General features: G+C 38.6%; 1 protein-coding gene across 13 annotated transcripts in view; it reads right to left on the bottom strand.

Moving 5' to 3' along the window:
- LOC105251653 (regulating synaptic membrane exocytosis protein 2) overlaps positions 1-22,111 on the bottom strand; it is a 70,494-nt gene that overhangs the window by 44,431 nt on the left and 3,952 nt on the right. For 12 of the 13 annotated variants that reach the window (XR_003123252.1, XM_025411764.1, XM_025411766.1 and 9 more), the window contains exons 2-5: positions 15,909-16,113; positions 5,482-5,760; positions 4,945-5,172; positions 4,368-4,599 (exon numbers count right to left, since the gene is read on the bottom strand). Coding sequence is in view for 12 of the 13 variants with exons in the window: in XM_025411764.1 (XP_025267549.1) it covers positions 4,368-4,599; positions 4,945-5,172; positions 5,482-5,760; positions 15,909-16,113 (944 nt within the window). In the remaining variant the exon portion in view is untranslated. The remainder of the gene's footprint in view (positions 1-4,367; positions 4,600-4,944; positions 5,173-5,481; positions 5,761-15,908; positions 16,114-22,111) is intronic. The other variant, XM_025411771.1, reaches the window with a different exon arrangement.

The raw sequence follows: 22,111 nt of genomic DNA, 5'->3' as shown, positions 1-22,111 counted from the left end.
ATATTTTATATGGTTATCTAAACTTTTTTTGCAAAGTCTCCAGCTTGATATAAAAGAGATATATAGAAAAGAAAAAATACGAAACGAATGAAGAACTCTGTCGCGTATATATGGATCTGCATTATCGCTATTATTAGCATTTTTATTGAAGAGCACAGGCAAAGGCCGTGCGTCACACAAGATGGCACGATGCGTGTCTTTGATACGTATACCAACATAGTCTTCAGAGTGGCGACGCTTGATTCTGGCCTCCGTGTTTATCCCAGGCTATCGCGCACCAATACAGTAATCAAGTGGAAATAGCGACATAGATAAACAGTTATAAAGCCCTCCGACGCGGGAATAAATATGGAGGAATAAATATATGAAGGAGAAGAGAGCATAGAGAGTGGGATTAAAGCTGCTACTCTGTAAAGTCTAACAAGGGTTGATTTTACTATTTGCATCACCGGATATACGGTAGGCGCATAGAGCTGCCCACATATTTTTGAATTTAAATATGTCAATAACTACGTAAATCGTTTGAATTTAAATATGTCAATAACTAAACGTAAATCGTTGCCTTTTCTCAGAGATTTCTCATTGAGCCAATTTTATTTATTTTCAATTATTAGCAAGCAGCGAAAGCTTGAAAGAAATTGGTATCCATGGAACATTTTTGAGAAATTGATGTCAAGGATTGGAGAGACAAACGTTCATCCATCCTATAAATTAATTAAGATAAAAAAGTATGCGCTTATCGTGCATTCGACATATTTTACACAGCGTACCAAAATTATTACAGTAGAAAATTAAATGAATTTTCCCTCCTACTGTCCCAGCATCTATTTTCTTCGCGATACAGATACGCGCTTTGGTTCCTACGTAAAACACCAAAGCTAATTTCGATGCACGTGCGGCACCAGATTTATGAGAAGAAAGCAAGAACTCCATGGTAAAAAATGAATACAGCACCAAAGCCCTGCTCGTCCGACCGTCAAATTGCAATGTCTTTGGATTAAATTTATATGAGACTGCCTAACTCCCCTCCTCGCCCCGTCCTAGAAGGTTCAATCTAAATTATGCCGTAAATACGCAAAAAACCTCAACGGTGTTGGTGAAAACATTGCAGATGTTAATATAACCAACTGCCCGAATCGAAATTTTTTTCTTATTTTTTATTTTAATTTTTAATCCAGCATTAATTTTAAGCATCATCCTTTCGTTAAACTATTTAATTTATAGTTCTGTCGAAAGTCCCTTTTTTAAACTTTCAAGTGGAAAAAAACTGTTTATTTACTGTTTATTTAAAATAGGGTAGTCTAATTTCTATAATTAAATTTAATGAAATTTTCCAGAATTTATAAGCGTGAAAAAATTAAAGTTGAAAATAGAAGCAAGATTTTAACTCGAGATACCTCGGATATTTCTCTCATTTATCAGGGGATGATCATAATTGTGAAAATAATCGACGAATTAGCCAGGAAAATTCTCGAAACCCTGTAAATGTATGCGAGAAAATACATAACACGCGTCGGTGCCCTAGTCGGTAGACTCGAAAAGCGTGATCGTACACGATACGCAATCCTTTCATCGTTCCCAGGAGAGAGGGAAAATGTCAAAGTTTTCAACCTCCGTTCATAAGTAACGAGCCGCATGGAAGGGTGGCGCACCACCGGGTGTAGGTTCACGTGATCTTCATTGTGCTCCCGATGACATTTCATAACCCCATTTCGTTGAAAACATTTTTTTTATTTCTCGAAAAAAATAAACATACGCGTTGTTACTGTTGTTTAGAGTTACAGTTGAATTAACGTGAAAAGCGACGCTGGAGAAACATTAAATTTACCAGCCCTTTCATTCATTGCCAAAGGATAAAAATGTAGTACAATATACGAGAGTATATATATCTCGAAAACAAAATAACAGAGTATTATTTTTCGGAAATAAAAGAGAGACCAGAGAGATCGAGTCAACGAAGTGCAAAGAGTCAAAGTGCACTAGTAAATTCACGCGTCCGGAAGAAAAAAATGATTCCCAAGATGATTATTCGATAGATTGCCCAAAAGAGAGAGTAACTTTGAATCTTTGAGCCGGTCGCATTTTTCTGACCGCCCAGTCCTGACTTGGATAGGGGTCGAAGACTATCTCGAAATGAAGAAGAGAGCAGATGTTTGAATTTCGCCCACGTGTTGGCCGCGTGACGTCACGCGCAGCGTGTGGGCGTCGCGAGCGGGAGGCAACAAGAAGGAAGAAGAGGGGTGGAAATATAGGAAGACCGCGGTAAACGAAAGAGAGAGATAGAGAGGGACGGATGGAAGGCGAAGGATGAGCGGAAAGGGAGAAAGAGGGTCGGGGGGGGGGGTGCCAAGGATCAATGCAACGGCGAGACCGGGAGGACAGAACCTGAGAATTCCCGCAGGATACTGGCGGCGATACGCGGACGCGCGATACGCAATCGTGGAGTTCCGATCATGGATTTAACGAACGTGGCACGAATAACCCTCGCTCGGACATCCCCTTCCTCTCGCTCTTCCTCCTCGCCAACTTCTTCTCGTCTCTCCTTTCCCCATTTTTCCCGCGATCGATGATCACGCGTGTCAAATCCAGTCGATATTAGACGCTGGCAAGGATCGTTAGAAAACTGGAGAAACACACCACGAGCGCGTTGGCCATTATAAAATCGATATGTGCGCATCAAGTTACGTAACGTGGCATTTCACATGCGTTACAATGCATTCTCGCAAAAATTATTAAATGCAACCGTACCTATTCATCGCGATCTCTCTCTCTCTCTCCCCCTCTTCTCATCTCGATTTCGCGTTTACGAAGTGCACAGCATCACTTGATGTAGGAGCTACAAGCGTCTTGTTTAAACGCGATGCTTGCTGAGGGGAATTTTGTAGCGCGTATTTTTTTCATGGAAATTTTAATGCACGCATTCAGTCATCAATCTTCGCGTTATGGCGATTATTAATTCGACGACCCAAAGCGTCGGACAGGAAATTCGAAACGCGACGGAATTTTTTAATGTTTATCCCGTGCGATCGACGCAGAAACTCGACGTGTCCGACCTTCATCGTGAAAAAAGTGGTACACAACACGCGGCGGAGAAAGAGAGAGAGAGAGAGAGAAGGAGGGAAAGAATACAAGTTATTCTTGTACTTTGCGAGAGTTACACACGACACCTGGATGAGTCGGTTCACAGTTCGCCGATCCCGCGTTTAATCAACTGTGAATCGCATACATGCACACCGTTCTCTCACCTTCGACCGATTTTTCGAACTAGACGTGACGTTACACAAAAACAAACGCGGCGGCAAAATATTATCGAGGACGCGCGCGTGATTTATAAATTTTTTGACAATCAATTAAAATAGAACGAATCTCTCTCTTTTCCTTCATCAATCTTGCGCGTAATCTTGCGTATTTTATTACACATGTCCGTAAAATATCCTTTTTTTATTTTAACATAAAGTTTATAAATAAAAATTGTCTATAAAGAATTATATAAATGTAATTGTAACTGTTTTACATCTATATAAATACTAGAAACCAATGTAATTGCATCAAATCACACTTAATGCAATGTGTGTAATTGATTGATATTTTATAGTTGCGCACGCGTTATTGTGATTAAACATGAGCATTGGATTGATCGATTACATTTTCCTCCTGCAAATGGCATGAGTTGTTCTCGCGCGTTCATTGTAAACCAAATACCCATTGACACGGAAATATTGAACTTTCCTCGTGCATCGACTTTCAAGGGCAGAGAGTAGACCCTACCAATTCTCAGCTCCCCCTAATGTTTTCATTACACACTTATGGAATAAATTTGGCAGGCGATTAGGCCATTTTAAGTTCTACTGATAGCATATTTTACAAGATGTGTCATAAATTTTACGCGGCAATAAATTATTACGATAGATATATAAATTTTACACCAACTAATCAAAAAGTTAATATAGCAAATGGGCAAAAAGAAAGATCCGACATAAAAGATGCAGTTTATATGAATGTGTGATATTATCATATTATACATCACAATTAAAAAATTAAATTAAATTTTGATTAATTATTAAATTAAACAATTTTTTTAAATTAAAAAAATGTTTCCACCTTTAAACTAAAATTATTTAAATTTTACATGAAATCATAAGTATACCTTAAGAGCACATTTTTTTAAAGAATTGTTCGACTCTTTCTAGAGAGAGTTAATTTCTTTTAAACATGCTAAATCAAATTTATTCCGCAAAAATGATATTGAATAAAATATCCTGTTAATTTTTTTCTCTTATATTGCGCGTATAATATAAATTTACTCGATTGATATCGAGCATTGTACAGACTAGAGAAATAAATGTCAAGTTGGAGGATTCACTTACCTTTCTCCGACTCGTCCGGCTCGTCACTGGCGCACTCCGGTGTGCTTCGTTCCTCTTCGCTGCTACTGAAACTTCTTTGTTGCTGGACGCCCACCGTTGACGCAGATTGCGCGGAACGTCCGCCCTGTGTTTGATGCATCGAATGCTGCTGAGAGGGATGTACCGTGGTACGAATGGAACCAGTCTCCATCGGTGTCTGGCCATAAGTCATCCCGAGATCCGCACCCTGATCCTGCATTGCGTAAAATAACCGATGAGTTACAATATTCCAAACTGAGATTTTGTTAAAACAATCGTCTGTATAATTAATAAAAAAAAATGTTATAAAACTTTATGAAACAAGAAACAATTAATATACTTAACACAACCCTTAATTAAATTAAATTGTATTGCGTAACATTTTTATGTATGTAAGGAGATTTAAATTTCTTTTACACCAGATGGATATATACGATAAATTGTTCTCTCTATTTTACTGATGATTATATATTTATATTATTTTTATATTATTTATATTATTTCTCGACTCTCGTAATTTTCTCAGCATGAATCGACTGGAAATTATCGGTCTCCTTACTTGATAGGTCGACCGTTGCCTCTGATAATTCTGCGGATGTTGTCTCATCAGGCCATCGAGTTCGCCTCGGTATAAATTCGGATCGTCGTCGGGATAGACTGCAGGGTGTCTCGGAGTTTGTTGCATCGGGTAAGAACCAACCACGTGAGGCGTCGGTAAACTTCTCGCGTGAGGGGAAACGGACATTTCCACCCCACTGTCGCTCGTGGACATACGGCGACCCGAGATCTGCAAGCACAAAACCGAAATTCACCTATCGCGCTTCGACGATATCACATTTGACGAGGGCGCGGGCTGATCTCTCCTTCGATTGTGACGCGGGAACGCGCGCTTCGACCTCTTTTTCCGCTCATATATGAATAAGTAAAGCAGCAGAGATGCGAAAAATATATATTGCGAACTTATCGCGATGTAACTCTACATATTTATGAACTTTATAGGAGCATCCGCGGGAGCATACGTGCGCAAAGGTGTCTGGCTTCGTAAATAAAAGAGTGCGTTCCGACAAGAATATCGGGCGAGCGAGGGGAACGTTACCTGCTCTTGCTGGGAGTACTGTCTCCTGAGAGGACAGTTTCCGCTTCTCTGTAATAACGGCAAATTCTCTTTCTCAGCCGCGCTGTGCGCCCTCTCGAGTTTCGGTCTTTTATCCCGAGTTTGGTCCGCGAGTCCCTGACGACCACCCACCTGCAAGTCCTCCTGCATTTGTCGCAGCAGCGCGCTGTCCACGGTGCTGAGGCTCGTCTTCGACATCCATTGTCCGGTCTTCGAAAGAAGTTCCTGCTTCTTCCGGCAAAGGATGCACACCCATATCACCTGCAATCAGAAAAAACGTGGCGTCTTGAATTGAGGGATGAAAAAAAAAAAATGGCGACAGGCACGATTTCTCTTCTACGTGGGAAATGCATCTCCGCGCGAAAGTGCGCTTAAAGGATGCTTTATACGTCGTCGATTAATGAAACGCGCGAAATTTTATATTCACAAGGCGAAAGTATCTTGAAACTTTATCGATCCAGGTCACCGCGTGCGCGACGAGGATATTAATAGGAAATTACCTATAGGAAGTCGGCCGGTTAGTCCAAGTTAATTGGAATGTATAAAGCGGCGTGAGATTGATTATGGAAGCGGGAGACACGTAAAATCTCCAGACCAGCATTAATCTCCAGACGCATCTTGGATTCGAGAGCGTTGTTTTTGCAAAGACGAAGAAGACGATCCGTGTATAAGAGCGTAGTTGAAAATATACGACGTTCTCTAGACTGAGCAAGTACGACGAGTATTTAGAACAATCGTATATTCGCAAGTCCGCTACGGAGAGTCTGATATCTCGCCGACTTTACAGAGGCAGAGAGAAATTGTAAATTCCTCTTTAACGAAGTCTTCGGACCGGGCCATTGCCTCGGGCTATATTCTTATGCAAATTCACGCGGATCTGAGTAACGTTAAATTAAATTAAGTAGATCCCAAGCAGAAGTGTAACACAGAAAGAAATCTATATCGTAGAATACGTATTCACGTAGACAATTAGAGGGCGAGTCGCAATCTCTTTTCTACAGTTTTCTTTTTATATTATTATTATAAAAGCTTTAATAGCTGTTTGCTTATTTTAAGTAAATAATAAATATAAATAAATTATAGAGGTAGTTAAAAACGATCAGCACTGGCAATATTTATTGAGTTAAAAAATCACAATCACGACGTTTCGACCATAGGTTTTGGCCCTTTTCGAGATAATTTAAATTTATAAATAAATTATAATATTAACAGAATAGACACATTGTACACGTTTTTCAACAATATTCTAATTTTATATTATCTTGTATATTAGTGAATTTAATTTTTTATTCTTCAAATACGAGGAAGACAAAAGTCATCCTATTTAATTTTATTGTTAATAATAAAATTATAAATTATATAAATTATAAAATAAATTTATAAAATAAATTTATAAAATAAAAAAGATTCTTTATAATAAGAATCATACAGTTTAATATAAGCTAGGGCCGTAATAGACTCTCGTAGAATTGATGACATTTCAATAAATTGTATACAGAAAGTACTATTCTTATTCACAAGTGTTGTGTATCGGATATAATGAGGGTTCACAATTAGCAAACTACCGCTCGAATCAGGCAGTTTATACAGTGTGAATAGGAACTAGTAGAATATTTCATCAAGATAGAGAATGATGGATGGAGCATTTAGCAGCAAACTACAAAACAATGCCTATGCAAACTCTCATCGATAACACTTTGCTGCCCACTCCTACGTTGCATTGAGAAAATCACGATAGAAATCAGTAACATTTCCAAATAACGCAAAATCGGAAGTTTCTTTCAAAAGACGGAGTCATACATGTACTTATACACGTACGTGTAAAAGCGAAAACTTTAATTATTGTTATAAGAATTCGGATTGCAAACGCAAATCAACGTCAAGAAACTTTATTATAGTTTGACGATAAAAACCCTTTTTGAGAGCAAAGAAAAAGTAATCTACCTAAGTGCTTGTCAACCTACTTGTTCGTCTGAACGCTGCGTGTTGGCACGTGATTTGGTATCGTGAACCCGGCTTTTCCCTTCTTTTTTAAAATCACATATATATGAATCAAATCTCTGCATTGAAAGGACATGTAACTTTTGTTGTAACACACATGTGAACAATGTAATTTTCACCTTTTACTAAGAGCGCCTATAGTCGCTTATCAAAATATTTTTGCAAAGCTCGGCTATATTAAATACTCACAGCCATAAATATTCTTACAAAATATTTTAAAATCTCATAAATTTTAATCCAAATAATTTACGATTAATTAAATAAATTAAAAAAATAAATACGTAAAAATTAATAAATACTAATATTTCTTGTATTCATTGTTTCAATATTATAAGAGTAATTTTTATAAATTGTACTTTATATTTAAATCTAAGAGTAATAATATTATTAAAATTAATTCTTTTCAGCCCGTTAGTAAAGATTTTTAATAAAATTAAATAAAAATATATACTTATGATTTTTGCACGAGTTATAACTGAAATTATTTTTCGCGAACGAAAATTTATATTATTTACACACAAAACCATCATACAGTTATCACAGAGCTATTCCGTTCCTTCGAGAGAACGTGAAAACGTGTTTGAACACTCGGACACGTTTCTCAGCCTAATTCGCACGTTTCGTTAAATGTTTTTTTAAGAATTATCGGAAAGCTTTCAATGTCGTTCCACAGCAGCAGGTTGATAAATTTAACGTTCCTGAATCAGAAGGGAAAATTCTAAGAACGCAGCCGGAAGCAAAGGGTAAAGCGATAAACGGCGGAAGAAAACAAATAAGGAGTCACGTACGTGCGCCCTCGAGATTATTACTTCGATCGTTGTTGGCTCAAACCGCAGGACGAATTTTCCGATACGTTGAATGCAATCCCACACGCGACGATTGTACTTGAGCAAACCTAAGCCAAAGTACTTGCAACACCTACGATACCGCGATGCGGACTGACGGCTCGTCCACGTCGTGAGAAGAGAGCGACGAGGGGAAAGGAAGAAGCCGGACGAGAGAAGAAGCGATGGCAAGGGTAGATGTAGACAAGAAGAACTTGAAGAGCACTTTGTTGAGTTGCCTAGATAGCAATATGTCAAGAGCTCAACCCCCTTTCCGTCGTCGCGGTTTCTTCCCCCGCACGTTTCGCACGAAAACCTTCGAAAAAAAAAAGAGAGAAGGAGAGAGGTCCTCGCCTGCCCGACAATTCGAGAGAGTCTGGTGCTGCTCGTCCGTCCGTGAACCATTAATTTGGCGAATCGATTCGCGTCGGTGATTTACATTAATTAATTAGGGGCCAATTAATTCAGATTACTTTATCACACGGCAATACAACAGCAACGGCGATGACACACACCGACATCGTCATCAACGTCGACGTCTCGATACTTAGAGAATACGAGATCGATATTAAGCTCGTACAAGTCAATCCGATAAGTCAGCGACGACGTCACAGACTAATGTATGGCACGTAATATTCGCGTAACGATTCGCGTGATTTCTGTCGTGGCTTCGCAGAAAATATGCGACCGATTCGAAATTTCATCATGCACGCCAAATTACTTCTTAATAACAATACTGATCGATTGAAAAATATCATCTGTAATACAATACATTTGTTGAGTTAGACCTAGATAAAAATTCGATATCAAGCATTATTTGTTTTACGTGTTTTAAATGTTTCGCAGAAAAATACAGAAATTTGTTTACGATTAAGAGAAATTTATTAGTTATATTATAACGTTAAATTATAATTTTTAAGATGGCGCACCAATATGTGGTCGCTCTCTCAAACCTTTTCCCTTTGATCGCTCGAAATAAAACTAAAACTAAATCAACTAAATCCAGAGTCTCGTCCGCAGGAGTTTCCGCTTTCTTGAATAAAGCATGGCTCTTCAAAGGAAATAGTTTTACGAGACTGTCACGGAACAAAAGAACCGACCTCTCTTTATTGCCAGCAACCACCTGATGGATGAAACGTAGATGTTCGCGGAAAAAATAACGAAAAAGTGATCGCGGGTTTGTCAGACAACAATCCTCTACTGTATAGAACGACATCTCGACAACCTGGATCGCCCTTCAAAATCAAGTAGCATCCTCTCCTACAGCCTCTATCGAAGCACTTGGGGAGGACCGGCCCCCTGGAATCATGCCGAAGCATAATACGGACCAAGTACGTCGGGAACGTGCACAAGCCCGGTTTTCGTAAATGACAGTCAGGCCTTTGAAACAAGCTGACGCAATTACATAGTGCTCTCGTTTTAGGAATCGGCTCGCATACACACGAAATTGGTGGAATTTCAAATGGTGTATCGCTACCGGCTCTATTGCCCTCCACAGATTACGAACATTATTGTTTGCCATTACCAATTATCAATGTGGATTATCTCTCGGCATAATCGTTTGAATCGTGAAATTAACGACGGAGCGAAATTAATGAATACACATATACACACGTCCATTTAATGTTGACGATAAAATGCGTGTTATTGTGTATAAAAGACATAATGTAACGGACAATGAGTCTTAAATCATTAATTCGCGAAATTAAGAGTATTTAAGGATGTTTTGTATCTATTTTCAAAATATCGAGAATTTAATGAAAATTGTACAGAATGTTCTTACATATGTTTAGAATGTCTTCAGTACAATTTTCGAATCTTCAGTGCAATTCACTAAAGCGTTCACAAGTTATAAGGATTTTAATTTGCACCGAATTAACATGTGTTCTTAGGGGAAACGTATAACCACGTCGATTGAAATGACAAAAACACATGGAAATAATATTCAGAATTTGTTGAAAATTTGCAAACGTTTAGATACAGAGGAAATATTTGGTCAAATAATATTATACAAGTACTAACTTTAAAAAGATATTAAATATAATTTGTATCTGTCACAAGGCGAAATTATCTGCTATTTCGATTAACAAAATTCGGAATATTTCAGTAAAAACGCGATAAATATTAAAAAATACATCTCTGCATTGTAGCTAAGATTAAATTGCAATAATTTCTTAGTCAAAATACCTCAAAAGTGGAAAATATTCGTCAATATTGATTTTGCTGGGCTACTTTTTGCCGGGATTGTATAATACATACAAAACATCCTTAAAGAGACCCGAGGACCGCGTGACGAAAAAATTGCAAAGATTCCGAAAGTTTTTACGAACGCAATTTTATCACCCCACTTGCACTCCCTCTAATAACTTTGACCTCTGCTCTTTTGCATCTCTCCGCCGATAGGAGGCATAGATCTATATTAGCGTCAAGGGCTTATACTTTGTCCAGGGAACTTTTCAGGTGTCCTACATAGAACGCGAACCGAGTCGCATTCTCTCTCCGGTTGCTGCTCCAGCCGGAGGGCGTCAGTTGAGAAACGACAGATGCTGCCCGTAAGTCAAAGTACCGGAGTTCTTAGCGAACTTTCGATCGTTAATGCCCTATCGAATGTGTGCGCTGGGAATGTGTGTTTCCGAGGGAATGGCATTATATTCCTCTTTATACGTAATTCGTTTGCGATAATCGACGAAGTGACGCGAATTATTAAAAATAAATTATTAAAAATAATTATTAAAAATAAATATTCGAATAAATAAAATGTCAGATGTAAACTTTTATAGAATTTCTTGATGTATCAATGTTTTATCATTTTTCCTTCAAATATACTTTGAAAAATATTTCATCGATACGCGGGATTTAAAAAAGATTCTAGTTACATTGAGAGACTATAAAAGTAAACGAAGAACAGAAGGTATTTATTGATCATTGTAATATATATTACAGTGTTCGCCTCAATCCTTTTGAGTGAAGGAAAGCAGCGACCGCGGAGAATCGCGAACGACGTCACAGAAATTGCGGAACAACGTCATACGAATGTACTTTCAACGCTGATATCTTTGTTGGATGGAGGAAGCGAGAAATGACGTAGCGGAATTTGCCGAAAATCAAAGCTATGTCTTTCGAAATAACTCATTCCTCAAAGGTTTATGCAAACATTTATTTTTAAACATTGTTTTAAAAGTTGTTTGTACGAATTGTATTGTTAATTATCTACAAAGTAACGCCTGCGAATAGATTTGTTTCGATTCTGTCAAATTGACTGACGTTTTATATATTACTGCCTTATGTGTATCAAAAACAAGCATATCTTAAGTGCATTACGAAGCCTCTCCAAGGTTTAATACTCTCGAGATGAGGAAATATGCATAGTCATTTGAAAAGAAGAAACAATTTGCCAAGTCACGCTATCAACGTTAACGTAGTATGACAGAAACACAAAAGAAAGAAGAAGGAAGGTGCACACGATTTCGCATGATTGTGTGTTATGAAAAATGGAAACACGAGAGAGAGAGAGAGAGAGAAAGAATCTTCAATCAGAATGGAAGATTGATTCAGTTGTAAAAATATGATAATGCAACAAATTTAGCCTGATTAATATAGGGTTTACGTTGTAATAGAACCCTGAAAAGATGTAATTTCTTCACGAAAATAAATTTCATTATTAATAGCAAGACTTGATAAATAGATTTTTCGATAAATAGAAATTTCGTTTCAGTGGAAATCATTCAAATCCAAATTTGATACATTCCTTGGAAAGATATTCATTTGACAATCGATTCAGTGCACACTTCCATTCAGACTGTGTAATTATCCGTATATTTGTATTAATAGATTAACCTGAAAGATGTAATTTCTTCACGAAAATAAATTTCATTATTAATAGCAAGACTTGATAAATAGATTCTTTCGATAAATCAGAAATATTTCGATTTCCAGTGGAAATCATTTCCAAAATCCAAATTTGATTATTAATACAACTTGATAATAGATTTTCATTTCGTTTCATAATCATTCAAATCCAAATTTGATACATTCCTTGGAAAGATATTCATTTGACAATCCGACCTTCGAGTCGCACACTTTCCCATTTCAGACTGTGTAAAGTCTATCCGTGATATATCCTGTTACTCCTAATAGATCTAACCCTGGAAGGATGTAATTTCTTCACGAAAATAAATTTCATTATTAATAGCAAGACTTGATAAATAGATTTTTCAAATTTCGTTTCAGTGGAAATCATTCAAATCCAAATTTGATACATTCCTTGGAAAGATATTCATTTGACAATCCGACCTTCGAGTCGCACACTTTCCCATTCCAGACTGTGTAAAGTCTATCCGTGATATATCCTGTTACTCCTCCATCCTTCTGCGAATATCTCGATATTCTCTCACTCTCATCATCTTCTTTTATAACTCTCGTCTACTATCATAGACCGCTTCAATCTTAACCTAGTCGCAGCAGGCAGACGTCAGATGGAGAACGTTTATCTGCCATCTATCTCTCCGATGCTGCCGCAACTCGGGAGAACACAACATACATCTCAGGCAAAACTGCATACATTGAGAAATCCCAAAAGAGCGTAGATTTGACGGACAGCGTGTATTTTATTCCATTCTCCTTCTCCCCCACGTTATACGCCCCGTTTGTAGCCTCCGCCACCTTCTCTTCCTCCGCGTACTCCTCTATCACGCACCCTCCCTACCAAACTTAGATCAATATGTTGCGTCATGTACCCCCCTGCACGTCGCCCAACGTCTCACCGTCCACCCAGCCACCCACTCCTCCGACACCCCCGCGCTTCGGTCCTCCCTCGCTTCCTCCCCCGTGCCTCCCTCCATGTGAACCAGTGCCGCGAGTGACGTCACGCAGGGACGCGCCCCATTCATAGGCTCCCACGCAGAGTCCAGGCCGCAACGACGGAAAAAAGGAACAGAGCGGAAAGAAAGAAACCGTGCGATCGCTCGCGAACTTAATGGATCCAGTTGCGTACACGCGGTCGCTCCGATATCGATTTCGAGCAAAGACATCGAACAACCATAATTTCCTTGTTTCTTTTCTTTTTTTTTCGCGTTGGAACGCGATTAAATGGCCGATTGTGCGCGGAAAAGAGTCCTCTCTCGCTCACTCGGAACGAGGGAAGGTATTCCCTCCCTCCCCTCCCCCGCGTTGTTTCGCGGATCGATGATGTCGTAACCACGACTCACTCGCTCACGATGACGTTTGTCACTGTACTCGCGTGCGGCCATGACGGAAGCGTGCGTGCGTGCGTGCGTGCGTAGCGTGCGCGCACGTGTGCACGTAATCCCCGATGGGGAAGGGGGTAGGAGGGTTTACTACAGAACTTCACCTCGCACCTGCTGTTTATGCTCGACATTTCCGTGGACGACTGCCATTAAATTTCACGCGCGCACACCCCGCGTCATTGATCAGCCCTCGGATTATTTTCAACAATCTGGAGTTTTTCTGTCTCCGCGAAGGGGATGAAGGGATGAAAACGCGGGGAAATGTTGGCGAGGGATAAAGATCGTTTATAAATATATATACCCGCGAGAGTATTTTTCGGCGACATATTTTGACGACGAACGCGCCAATGAGTAATTTACGCATTTGTGCGTCCAGAAATAGCTCATCTGAATTTCCCTTCAATAATTATTTGGATATTGAATCTTTATAATTTATCTGTCGCAAAACTGGGTCATTAAATAAAACCGGGAGATACGATAATCGATAGCATCAAAGTTACGGGCTAAAAATAATGAGAGAAAAGTCTAATATTATATTTCTTCTATTTTATCCGCGCGAGAGAAATCTTTATAGTCCTCCAAGTCGCGACTTCAATTTCTGCGCGCATCTATAAATGCTTATGGGACACCATCGACGTAGTTAAGCGCCTCGCGGATTCTTGTACTAGGTAATCGATAAAAAAGAAAGAAGGATCTCTCGTATGTTATTTCGACATTATTTAACACGAAGAACGTGCCAGAAAGGGGCACGATTCGAGTTTGATAAATCGATCTACCGAATATAGAATGTGTAACCCCGCGCGATGCAGGAGAATAAGAATAATATTTGCGAAGGGGGATAATCGCGAGCGGGACAGAACGGTGCAAATTCGACGAGCGTTAGTTCCCGCTTGCGAAAATCCCCGCGGATCTCGGCCCGGATAATAACAAAGTTTTAAAAGCACACTATATATCCGTGCCACCGATATTCGTCGCGCACGATCACGAGCTGAGCTCTATCCACCGGACGTTAATCCTTCATCTTCGTCGATGAAAATCCGGCCGAAATTGCGCGAGTAAGAGGAGAAAATTCCGCGCCGATGTAAACGAGGAGAAGGAGGGGGAAAAGGAAAGGGGAAAAAAAAAAAGACCGTATCCAAGTGTGGCGACGGCTATTTAGTGACGGCATCACGCCCACCGGCGTACATATAGATTAGCGATAAGGGTTAATTGGTATACCGGCACGGAGGTGGCGACGAGACGCCTATATGGGTCAATTTATATTTCAACGTATTTCGACATTACGCGCACCCCGGTTATCAAACTTACGATGCGACTTAATCGCTTCCAGGAAGCTGACATTTGCAAAAGCGCCCCGCCCGCATCCTTACCCCATCCCTATCCCGCCCCCGACGACGTTTCCGCTCTCTTCTCCCCGCGTCTTTTGATAACGCTATCGGCGCTAAATTTATCCGTGTCAAATCGCGGCGCATCGCCTACGTCATTCCCCCCCCGTACATCGTCCCCCGCATAATGAGGTAATCACGAATTCTGACTAACCGGATGACTCGTGTTCGCGAAGAGAAGGAGAAAGTGAAAAAAAATTCCATTGAAATATGACGGCGTGAAACGATGATAAGGTCAATTTATGAATCAGCGGGACATTTAATATTCCGAATGCAAAAGGTGAGTGTGTAATTTGTATGTTTAATTGACCGGGATTTCCAATCGCGTAAAAAGAAAACTTGCACATCTAATTAATCGCGAAAATTATGTGAACTTTATGATAATTCATATGTCGAATTTCTTGCTTATTGCACAATTTTATAAAATGATAATTTTATAAAATTGATAAAATTGAGGCAAAGTTTTACACGTACTTTTTTCACCGCTATATTTTACATTCACATTTTTTATTTCACGAAAAGTTCGCTCTAAGAGCAGTGCGGGCCTAATAAGTTTATTTTCCACACTTTCAGTGTTGTTCCGAATAACTATCATTCCTTTCTTTACTTATTTTATTCGTTATTTTGTTAAAATAATTTATATATCAATTGTGAGAGAGAAAGAGAATCGAAAGCGTATTATTTTATGTCAAATGCATCTATCGATATCAACTTGATTATCGATATATTAGAGACGTATTCTTCGAATATCTTTCTTTCTATTATAATTGTCTACGTGTGATCTTTTTACGTCAAGGCCTTTGAAAGGTTTCCTCTACATATATGCCGAGTCTAGTGTCGAACGTAATACGAAAAAAGAAAGACGTCAGGACAGACGCTTGTAACCGAATCAATCAATCTGACCTCATGACATCGACTTTTCTGACCATTTATTTGCATGCTTTTGCTCTTACCTTGCTTGACCGTAAAGTGACCTTTCCGCCGCAGCGTGCGCAGCACCGGATTTCGCAGTAGTTGCAGATGTGGCCGACGCCATCGGCAAACTTGGTTTTCAAGCATATGTGACACGTGGCGTTTAGCTCCACACCTGCCTTTTTGTGTTTCTCCGAACGCATCCGTATTGTTTCTTCGAGGACCTGCACCTCATCTTGCTTTCGCCTGCGCAAAAAAACGTAAAAAAATTATTAAGGAGGAGCGAAATAGAAGACTGAATATTGAACATATCGTTTCATCTCGTATTTTTATTTGCACATGTTAATATTTCTAGATTCGAATAATAGTCTGTTGTTAAAAATCTAGAACTAAAACAATTTTTATATATTTTTATAACGGAAAAGAAATTTTTTATATATTTTTTATAATTAAAGAAATTTCTTTCACAGAATCTCTCGGTAGCCAAACATTTTTCAAGTCATTTCTAAAACCTTTTCTTCTGAAAGGAATCAATTAACCATACATAATCAATGCACATATGTATTAAATAATATAAAATTAACAATGATGCGCGCGTCATACGTGATATCTGGCGAAATTCCTGTCAGCAGAGGCGAGAAAATCACCAGTCGTTTCTGATATGGAAACTATATCCGTGAGAATAGTAGCCAGATTTGTCAATCCTAACTTCACCATTTGCAGACTCCCAGCATTCTACCAAATCACCTGAGATAACGGCTCGCGCGTTCTTCTCCTCTCTCGTAGATTTATTTCTGTTCCGTAAATCGCGCCTTGAAAGCGTCCGGGCGACGGGCGGTCGAACAATCTCACCCTGAATGCACAACGTGACGACGTCGACGTCGCTCTTGTCGCTCGTCTTCGTCGTTCCTGCTCTGCGACTATTCGCATCCATTAAGCCAATTTAGGACCGTGTGTCCTGTACGCGCAAAATTAAGCCAGCACGATTCTGTTAAAGTGCGTCGTCGAGTATCATTTATCAGAAGAATTTTGTCGCGTCAACGTTATTTAATCAATTTCGATTAAATAAATTTCTCTATTTGTGTCTTAATTAAAATTTAAAAGAAAAACATCATATTGACTTAAGATCGATTTATCTCGAAATATTTTATTATTCGTAGCAACATTTGATGCAAAATAACCGATAATATTACATATAACACTTTTGATTAACTGAATTTCCTTCCTTTGTATATCGTGGTTATAATAATAATCTACAGAAGAACATTGAATCATTGAACTGGAATTATTAAATCTGTGTCTTTCGGTCTATATCTGAAGAGATAGAGAGACAGACTGGCTGTCGATAATATTTGTTTACCAACTATGACTTTGTCCGACGTGACGCGCGATACATTGAGTTGGAGAGAGAAAAACAACGCAATTTATACAAGTTCTCCTTGAAAATAATTTACAAGTCTGTTGAGAAATGTAACGCAAAGCTAAATTTCAGGCCACATTTATTTCGTAGCCATCCGACCGTAATCGCATCTTTCGTTTTTTACGTCCCTCCGGTCGGCTAATTACGCGAAGAGCACTGGCGAAAAATGCAAGTGAAATTAATGAAGCTTGCGCAGAGATAAAATAAACATCGCCTGCACACAATAGACCACAATGTGAGTATATTTTAAATATATCGCGATCCGCAATCGGATAAATAGCCAGCCGTGTCAAAAGGATCCGTTCCATATCTTTCTATTTGTTTGCGCATTCATTCCGCTTTCAAAAAGGGAGAAAGAGAGGGCTTCTCTAATTATCAGCTTTCGTTTATGATGTAAAAGGACGTTAAAATCACCGCATCTCTTTATATCTCTTTATATCTCTTTAAAGTAACCTAATTCGTATATATATAGAGCGTTTCTTAATAAGTGCAAAAAATTTTAGGACATGAATCTTTATCTCATGATGATTTTTTTTCTCAAATTTCGAACAAGTTAAAGAAATGAAATTAGATGGATATTTTCTATTAGTAAATAGATTATTTATTAAGATTTTTCCAGTCTCCTGTATTGTTTTATAAGGGGATGAACTAGCAATCCCTACTCAATTTTTTACTAGAACTTTTTAATGAGCCGAAATATGATCATCTAAAAATATGCATTAAAAAATTTGATTTATTTAGAAACTTTTTTGTTTGTTTTATTTTTTTCATAAAATTAATAGTTTTCAAGAAAAAAATACATTATTGTGCATAGCACAATGCTAAATAGCATAGGTTTCGAATTATGAGAAGTTAAATTTTAAAATAAAAATGAAATTAGAATAAATATTGGGAAAATTGAAACAAAAACAAAATTATAATAAAAACCTAAAAAATAAAAACCTAATTTTTTCCCCCATTTTTGGAAAAGTGTAACTCCACAGGGAGGGATGTAGGAGTATATGTTTATATGAAAAACTACCCTCCTTAATTTTCGACAAAGAATCATCTCCTAAATCTCCTTTTTCGCACTTATTAAGAAACACCCTCTATACACGTATATAAATATATGTACGAATATATTTTTTTCGCTGGATAAAAAAAAAAGAAATTAATACACGCCAGTCGATATAATTAAAGGAAGCCGCTTGTCGATGCGACAAATATTTAAACGACGTATACACGCGTGATTTACTAGGGAACCTCCGTTAAAAAGACGTTCGTGCGGCAAATAAGTTATAACCGCTAGCCTGGAAGGAGAAAAATGCGAGCGCACTTGGCACGCTGCGGCAGTTTTTACGGTTTGGATCTTGGATCGCGTACGCGACAACGAAGGCCGAGCTTCGACCGGGGGTTGTTGGCACCGCGACGTGCCGGCACCATCTCATGTTTCGATAATAAAAGCATATATATATATATATATATATATATATATATATATCGCGAGCATACGAAGAAACCGACCAAGCCCTTTTGCGCTGTACCCGAAGCGAGATTTTGGAATCGCTAACGATAAATTCCAGATGAATTCCCCCCCGGAAAAATTTATCAGGTTCGTTCATAAATTATTTTATGCGCATCTATCGATTTGTTGTTTTCTTTTCGTCTTTTTTCGCAAATAATGTAAACTTGGAGATTTTTAATTAGACTTTTTTTATTTTATATCAGAATGATTAGGACATTTTTTTATTTTACATTAGAATGATTAAGAGATTTTCTTGCCCTAACAATCCGGCCAGATATAACTGTGATCTGAAATTAGATCGAGCTTTCGATTTTAATTAATGTAAGGCTATTACGTTGTATGCGCTAAATATCTCTCCTTACCCTTGACCGTTTGTCAAATAAAGGAAACGGTCGCGCTACGCATCCTGACACCGTAACCTAAATCCCGAGTTAGTCGATAGAACAAAAGCTGGCGCGTCGTGTTACAACTCTCGGGGTGCACCGCGCGCACATCCGTCTATATTTCTCTAATTACTTTATCGATAATCGAGTGACTCGCGCACGCAACGGTGATCACACTCGACAAAGAGTCGCTCAAGACTTTCCCACTTTTGCGTTATGAGCGATCGTGCAAAAGGTCGCGACACGCAAGAATTGTTCTTCCATCGATATGAGAAAAGGGCTAAAAAGAGGAGGAAAAATATAGCGATAAAGTATCAAAGATATAAATCCCACTTTCATGGCTTTCTTATACTTGTAATATATCCTGCGTTTCAATTTATTGCTATCTTATATCGAGATAATTTTAATATAATGCAATTGATCTCACTCTAATTATTCTATAAATCAACAACACAAAATTAAAAAGATATAATTATTTGATTATTTTATTAATTATTCATGTATTTTTACTTGAATTGTAAAATAATATTTTTCTATTATTAATTATAATTGATTTTCTCAAATTTCTAGTTGGGAATTTTTATTATGAAGTATTTTATATGAAAAAAGAGGAACAAATATACGAATAAAGTATCAAAGATATATATAAGTTCCACTTTCATAACTTATATTTCTAATGTATTCTGCGTTTCATTGTCAGTCTATTGCTACATTATATCGAGATAATTTCAACATAATGCAATTGACCTAATTATTCTATGTATCAACATCAACAGAAAATGAAAAAGATATAATTATCTATTTATTTTTACTTGGATTGTAAAATGTAAATTTCCTTTATCATTAATTACAATTAATTTTTCTGAGCACAAATTTCTGCATTATTCCAAGTCGAGAATCTTTATCATAAAACATTTTATTGTGCGTGTAATATATACTTATTCTCGGAGATTTTTCATAGTTATATTGTTACATTTTATCTTATATAAAAATGCTAATATAACATTTATGCGATGGTACCACCTTACAATATAAACGACGTGCGCACGAATAGTATTAAGCTATCGGGAAGGAAACGGTAACGCGAGATGTGACGTCCTAGAACGTCTCGTGCAAATATTACGCGCGCCTAAGTCTACATAAAATACTACAAAGACGAGAAGGAGACGTTAATGCGCGATGGTGACTGAGCGATGTGGCGAACGGCTTCCGACTCGCCGAAATGTCGCTCTTTTATGGGAGCGGTTTACGCGAGAAACGGCATATACCGGCTTCTAAACCAAGGGGATTATGCATTTCTAGGATCGTTCATTTATCTTCCGCTCGTTTCATTTGCCCGCGTCCCTCGGGAGGATACGTCCGCGAGAGGAATCTCCGAAATCGGGGATACATCGCGGGGATGATATATACGGGGGAAGAACGACGCGGTATACTCGGTTTAACTTTCAACTTGCGTTGACGCAGAACGGTCCTACGTATTATTATAGCGTCGTCGTATATTCCGCGGTATTTCCGCACTCCTCCTCCTCCTCCTCCCCCCTCCCCCTCTCGCCCTCCCCCCTTCCTCCCCCGTCCCTCACCGGCTCTTCAAAGACGCGCTACCTATCCTCCTCCGGAGGACGCGTATATATTTCAGCCCTCAAGAATTTACCCCGTGCCAATCCAGACGCTTTCACACCCCGTCCGTTACGGCTCCGCATACCCTATGCGCCGTAGCTGCAGCTCGTTACTAAGCCACATCAAGGCTCGTCGCCTTGCATTTTACATGCGTCCCTACACGTACCTGTCGTCTACGTTACACGATCTCGCATCGGTATGGCGCAGCACGCCTTCCTCATTACTCTTACCCTTCTTTCTCACGTTCCCGTTTTTCCCCAGGCCAACGACGACCTATCAATAAAACCTGCGCAACGCTCGCCTCCCTCCCCTCCCTCCTGTTTTTAGTTATTGTTAGACGCCACGAGCGAGAGGGGGGGATGGAGATGGAGATAAAGAAAGAGACGGAAAACACACAGTGTGTCGCGTAATTACGCACGCCAGTCAATCATCGCCTCCCTGATAAATGCGATCGGCGCGATCGGTTGCTTTATTTTTATCATCGCGAGACCGATCAATTCACGTCGACACTGAGTTGATCGCCTAAAAGGTGTGGATGTGAAAAGATGTAAAAGATGTAAGAAGCTCCTTCTGCGAAGGCGGAACGCGCAAGGGTGAAAATATTTGTGGAGTCAATTATAAGCGACTTTTATTTCTGATCGCTTGATACAAAAGAGATGAGAGCCGACGCGATAAACGGGAGCATGTACGGGGCCATGGATACATAAATGGAAGATGTAGGTGTAAAGCGGTCAAGGACTAATGAGCAGGTGAGCCGGGAAAATAGGTGAAACGAGCCGGAGCAGGCTCACTGGTCAAGAAATATCCTTTATCCGATCGATCGATTGTTGTTTCGTCCGTCTGGTCAATTGTGGTTATCGGTAACAACCGACTAAACGACGTCTCTTATTTTCGCGCCGTTGGCTGTATTAATATCCCTTTTATATATCTCTAGACCCTTCGATGACTTCTAAACTTTACCAAAGTTTCACCTCAACAGTTATCACTAATAGCAATCGCGCTAAAATAAATGTCATTGACGATAATTAAAGTTATGAGTCTCGTCTAACATTATTCCGAATACTAGGAATAGATAAGAATGTCTATTATTTAATTTTAACGTCATCTAAAGTCTCATTAATAATTCAAATTATAATAAAATTGAAAAAATAATTTATATTTTTGTGCGAGTTCAATAATGGCGGAAATATCTTTCCACATCTGCTTAAATATTTTATTATACATATATGAATACATATTTATATAGAAAAAAATAATAGATGTATAAAAAATTTTAGTGTATCAAAAAGATTTATAAAATTTTTATTTAATCGAATAAAA

Source organism: Camponotus floridanus, unplaced genomic scaffold, assembly GCF_003227725.1.
Source record: "Camponotus floridanus strain SB8 unplaced genomic scaffold, Cflo_v7.5 scaffold43, whole genome shotgun sequence".
Taxonomy (NCBI): Eukaryota; Metazoa; Arthropoda; class Insecta; order Hymenoptera; family Formicidae; genus Camponotus; species Camponotus floridanus.
The sequence above is the reverse complement of the archived record's forward strand: the minus strand, read 5'-3'. Positions and strand labels throughout refer to the sequence as shown.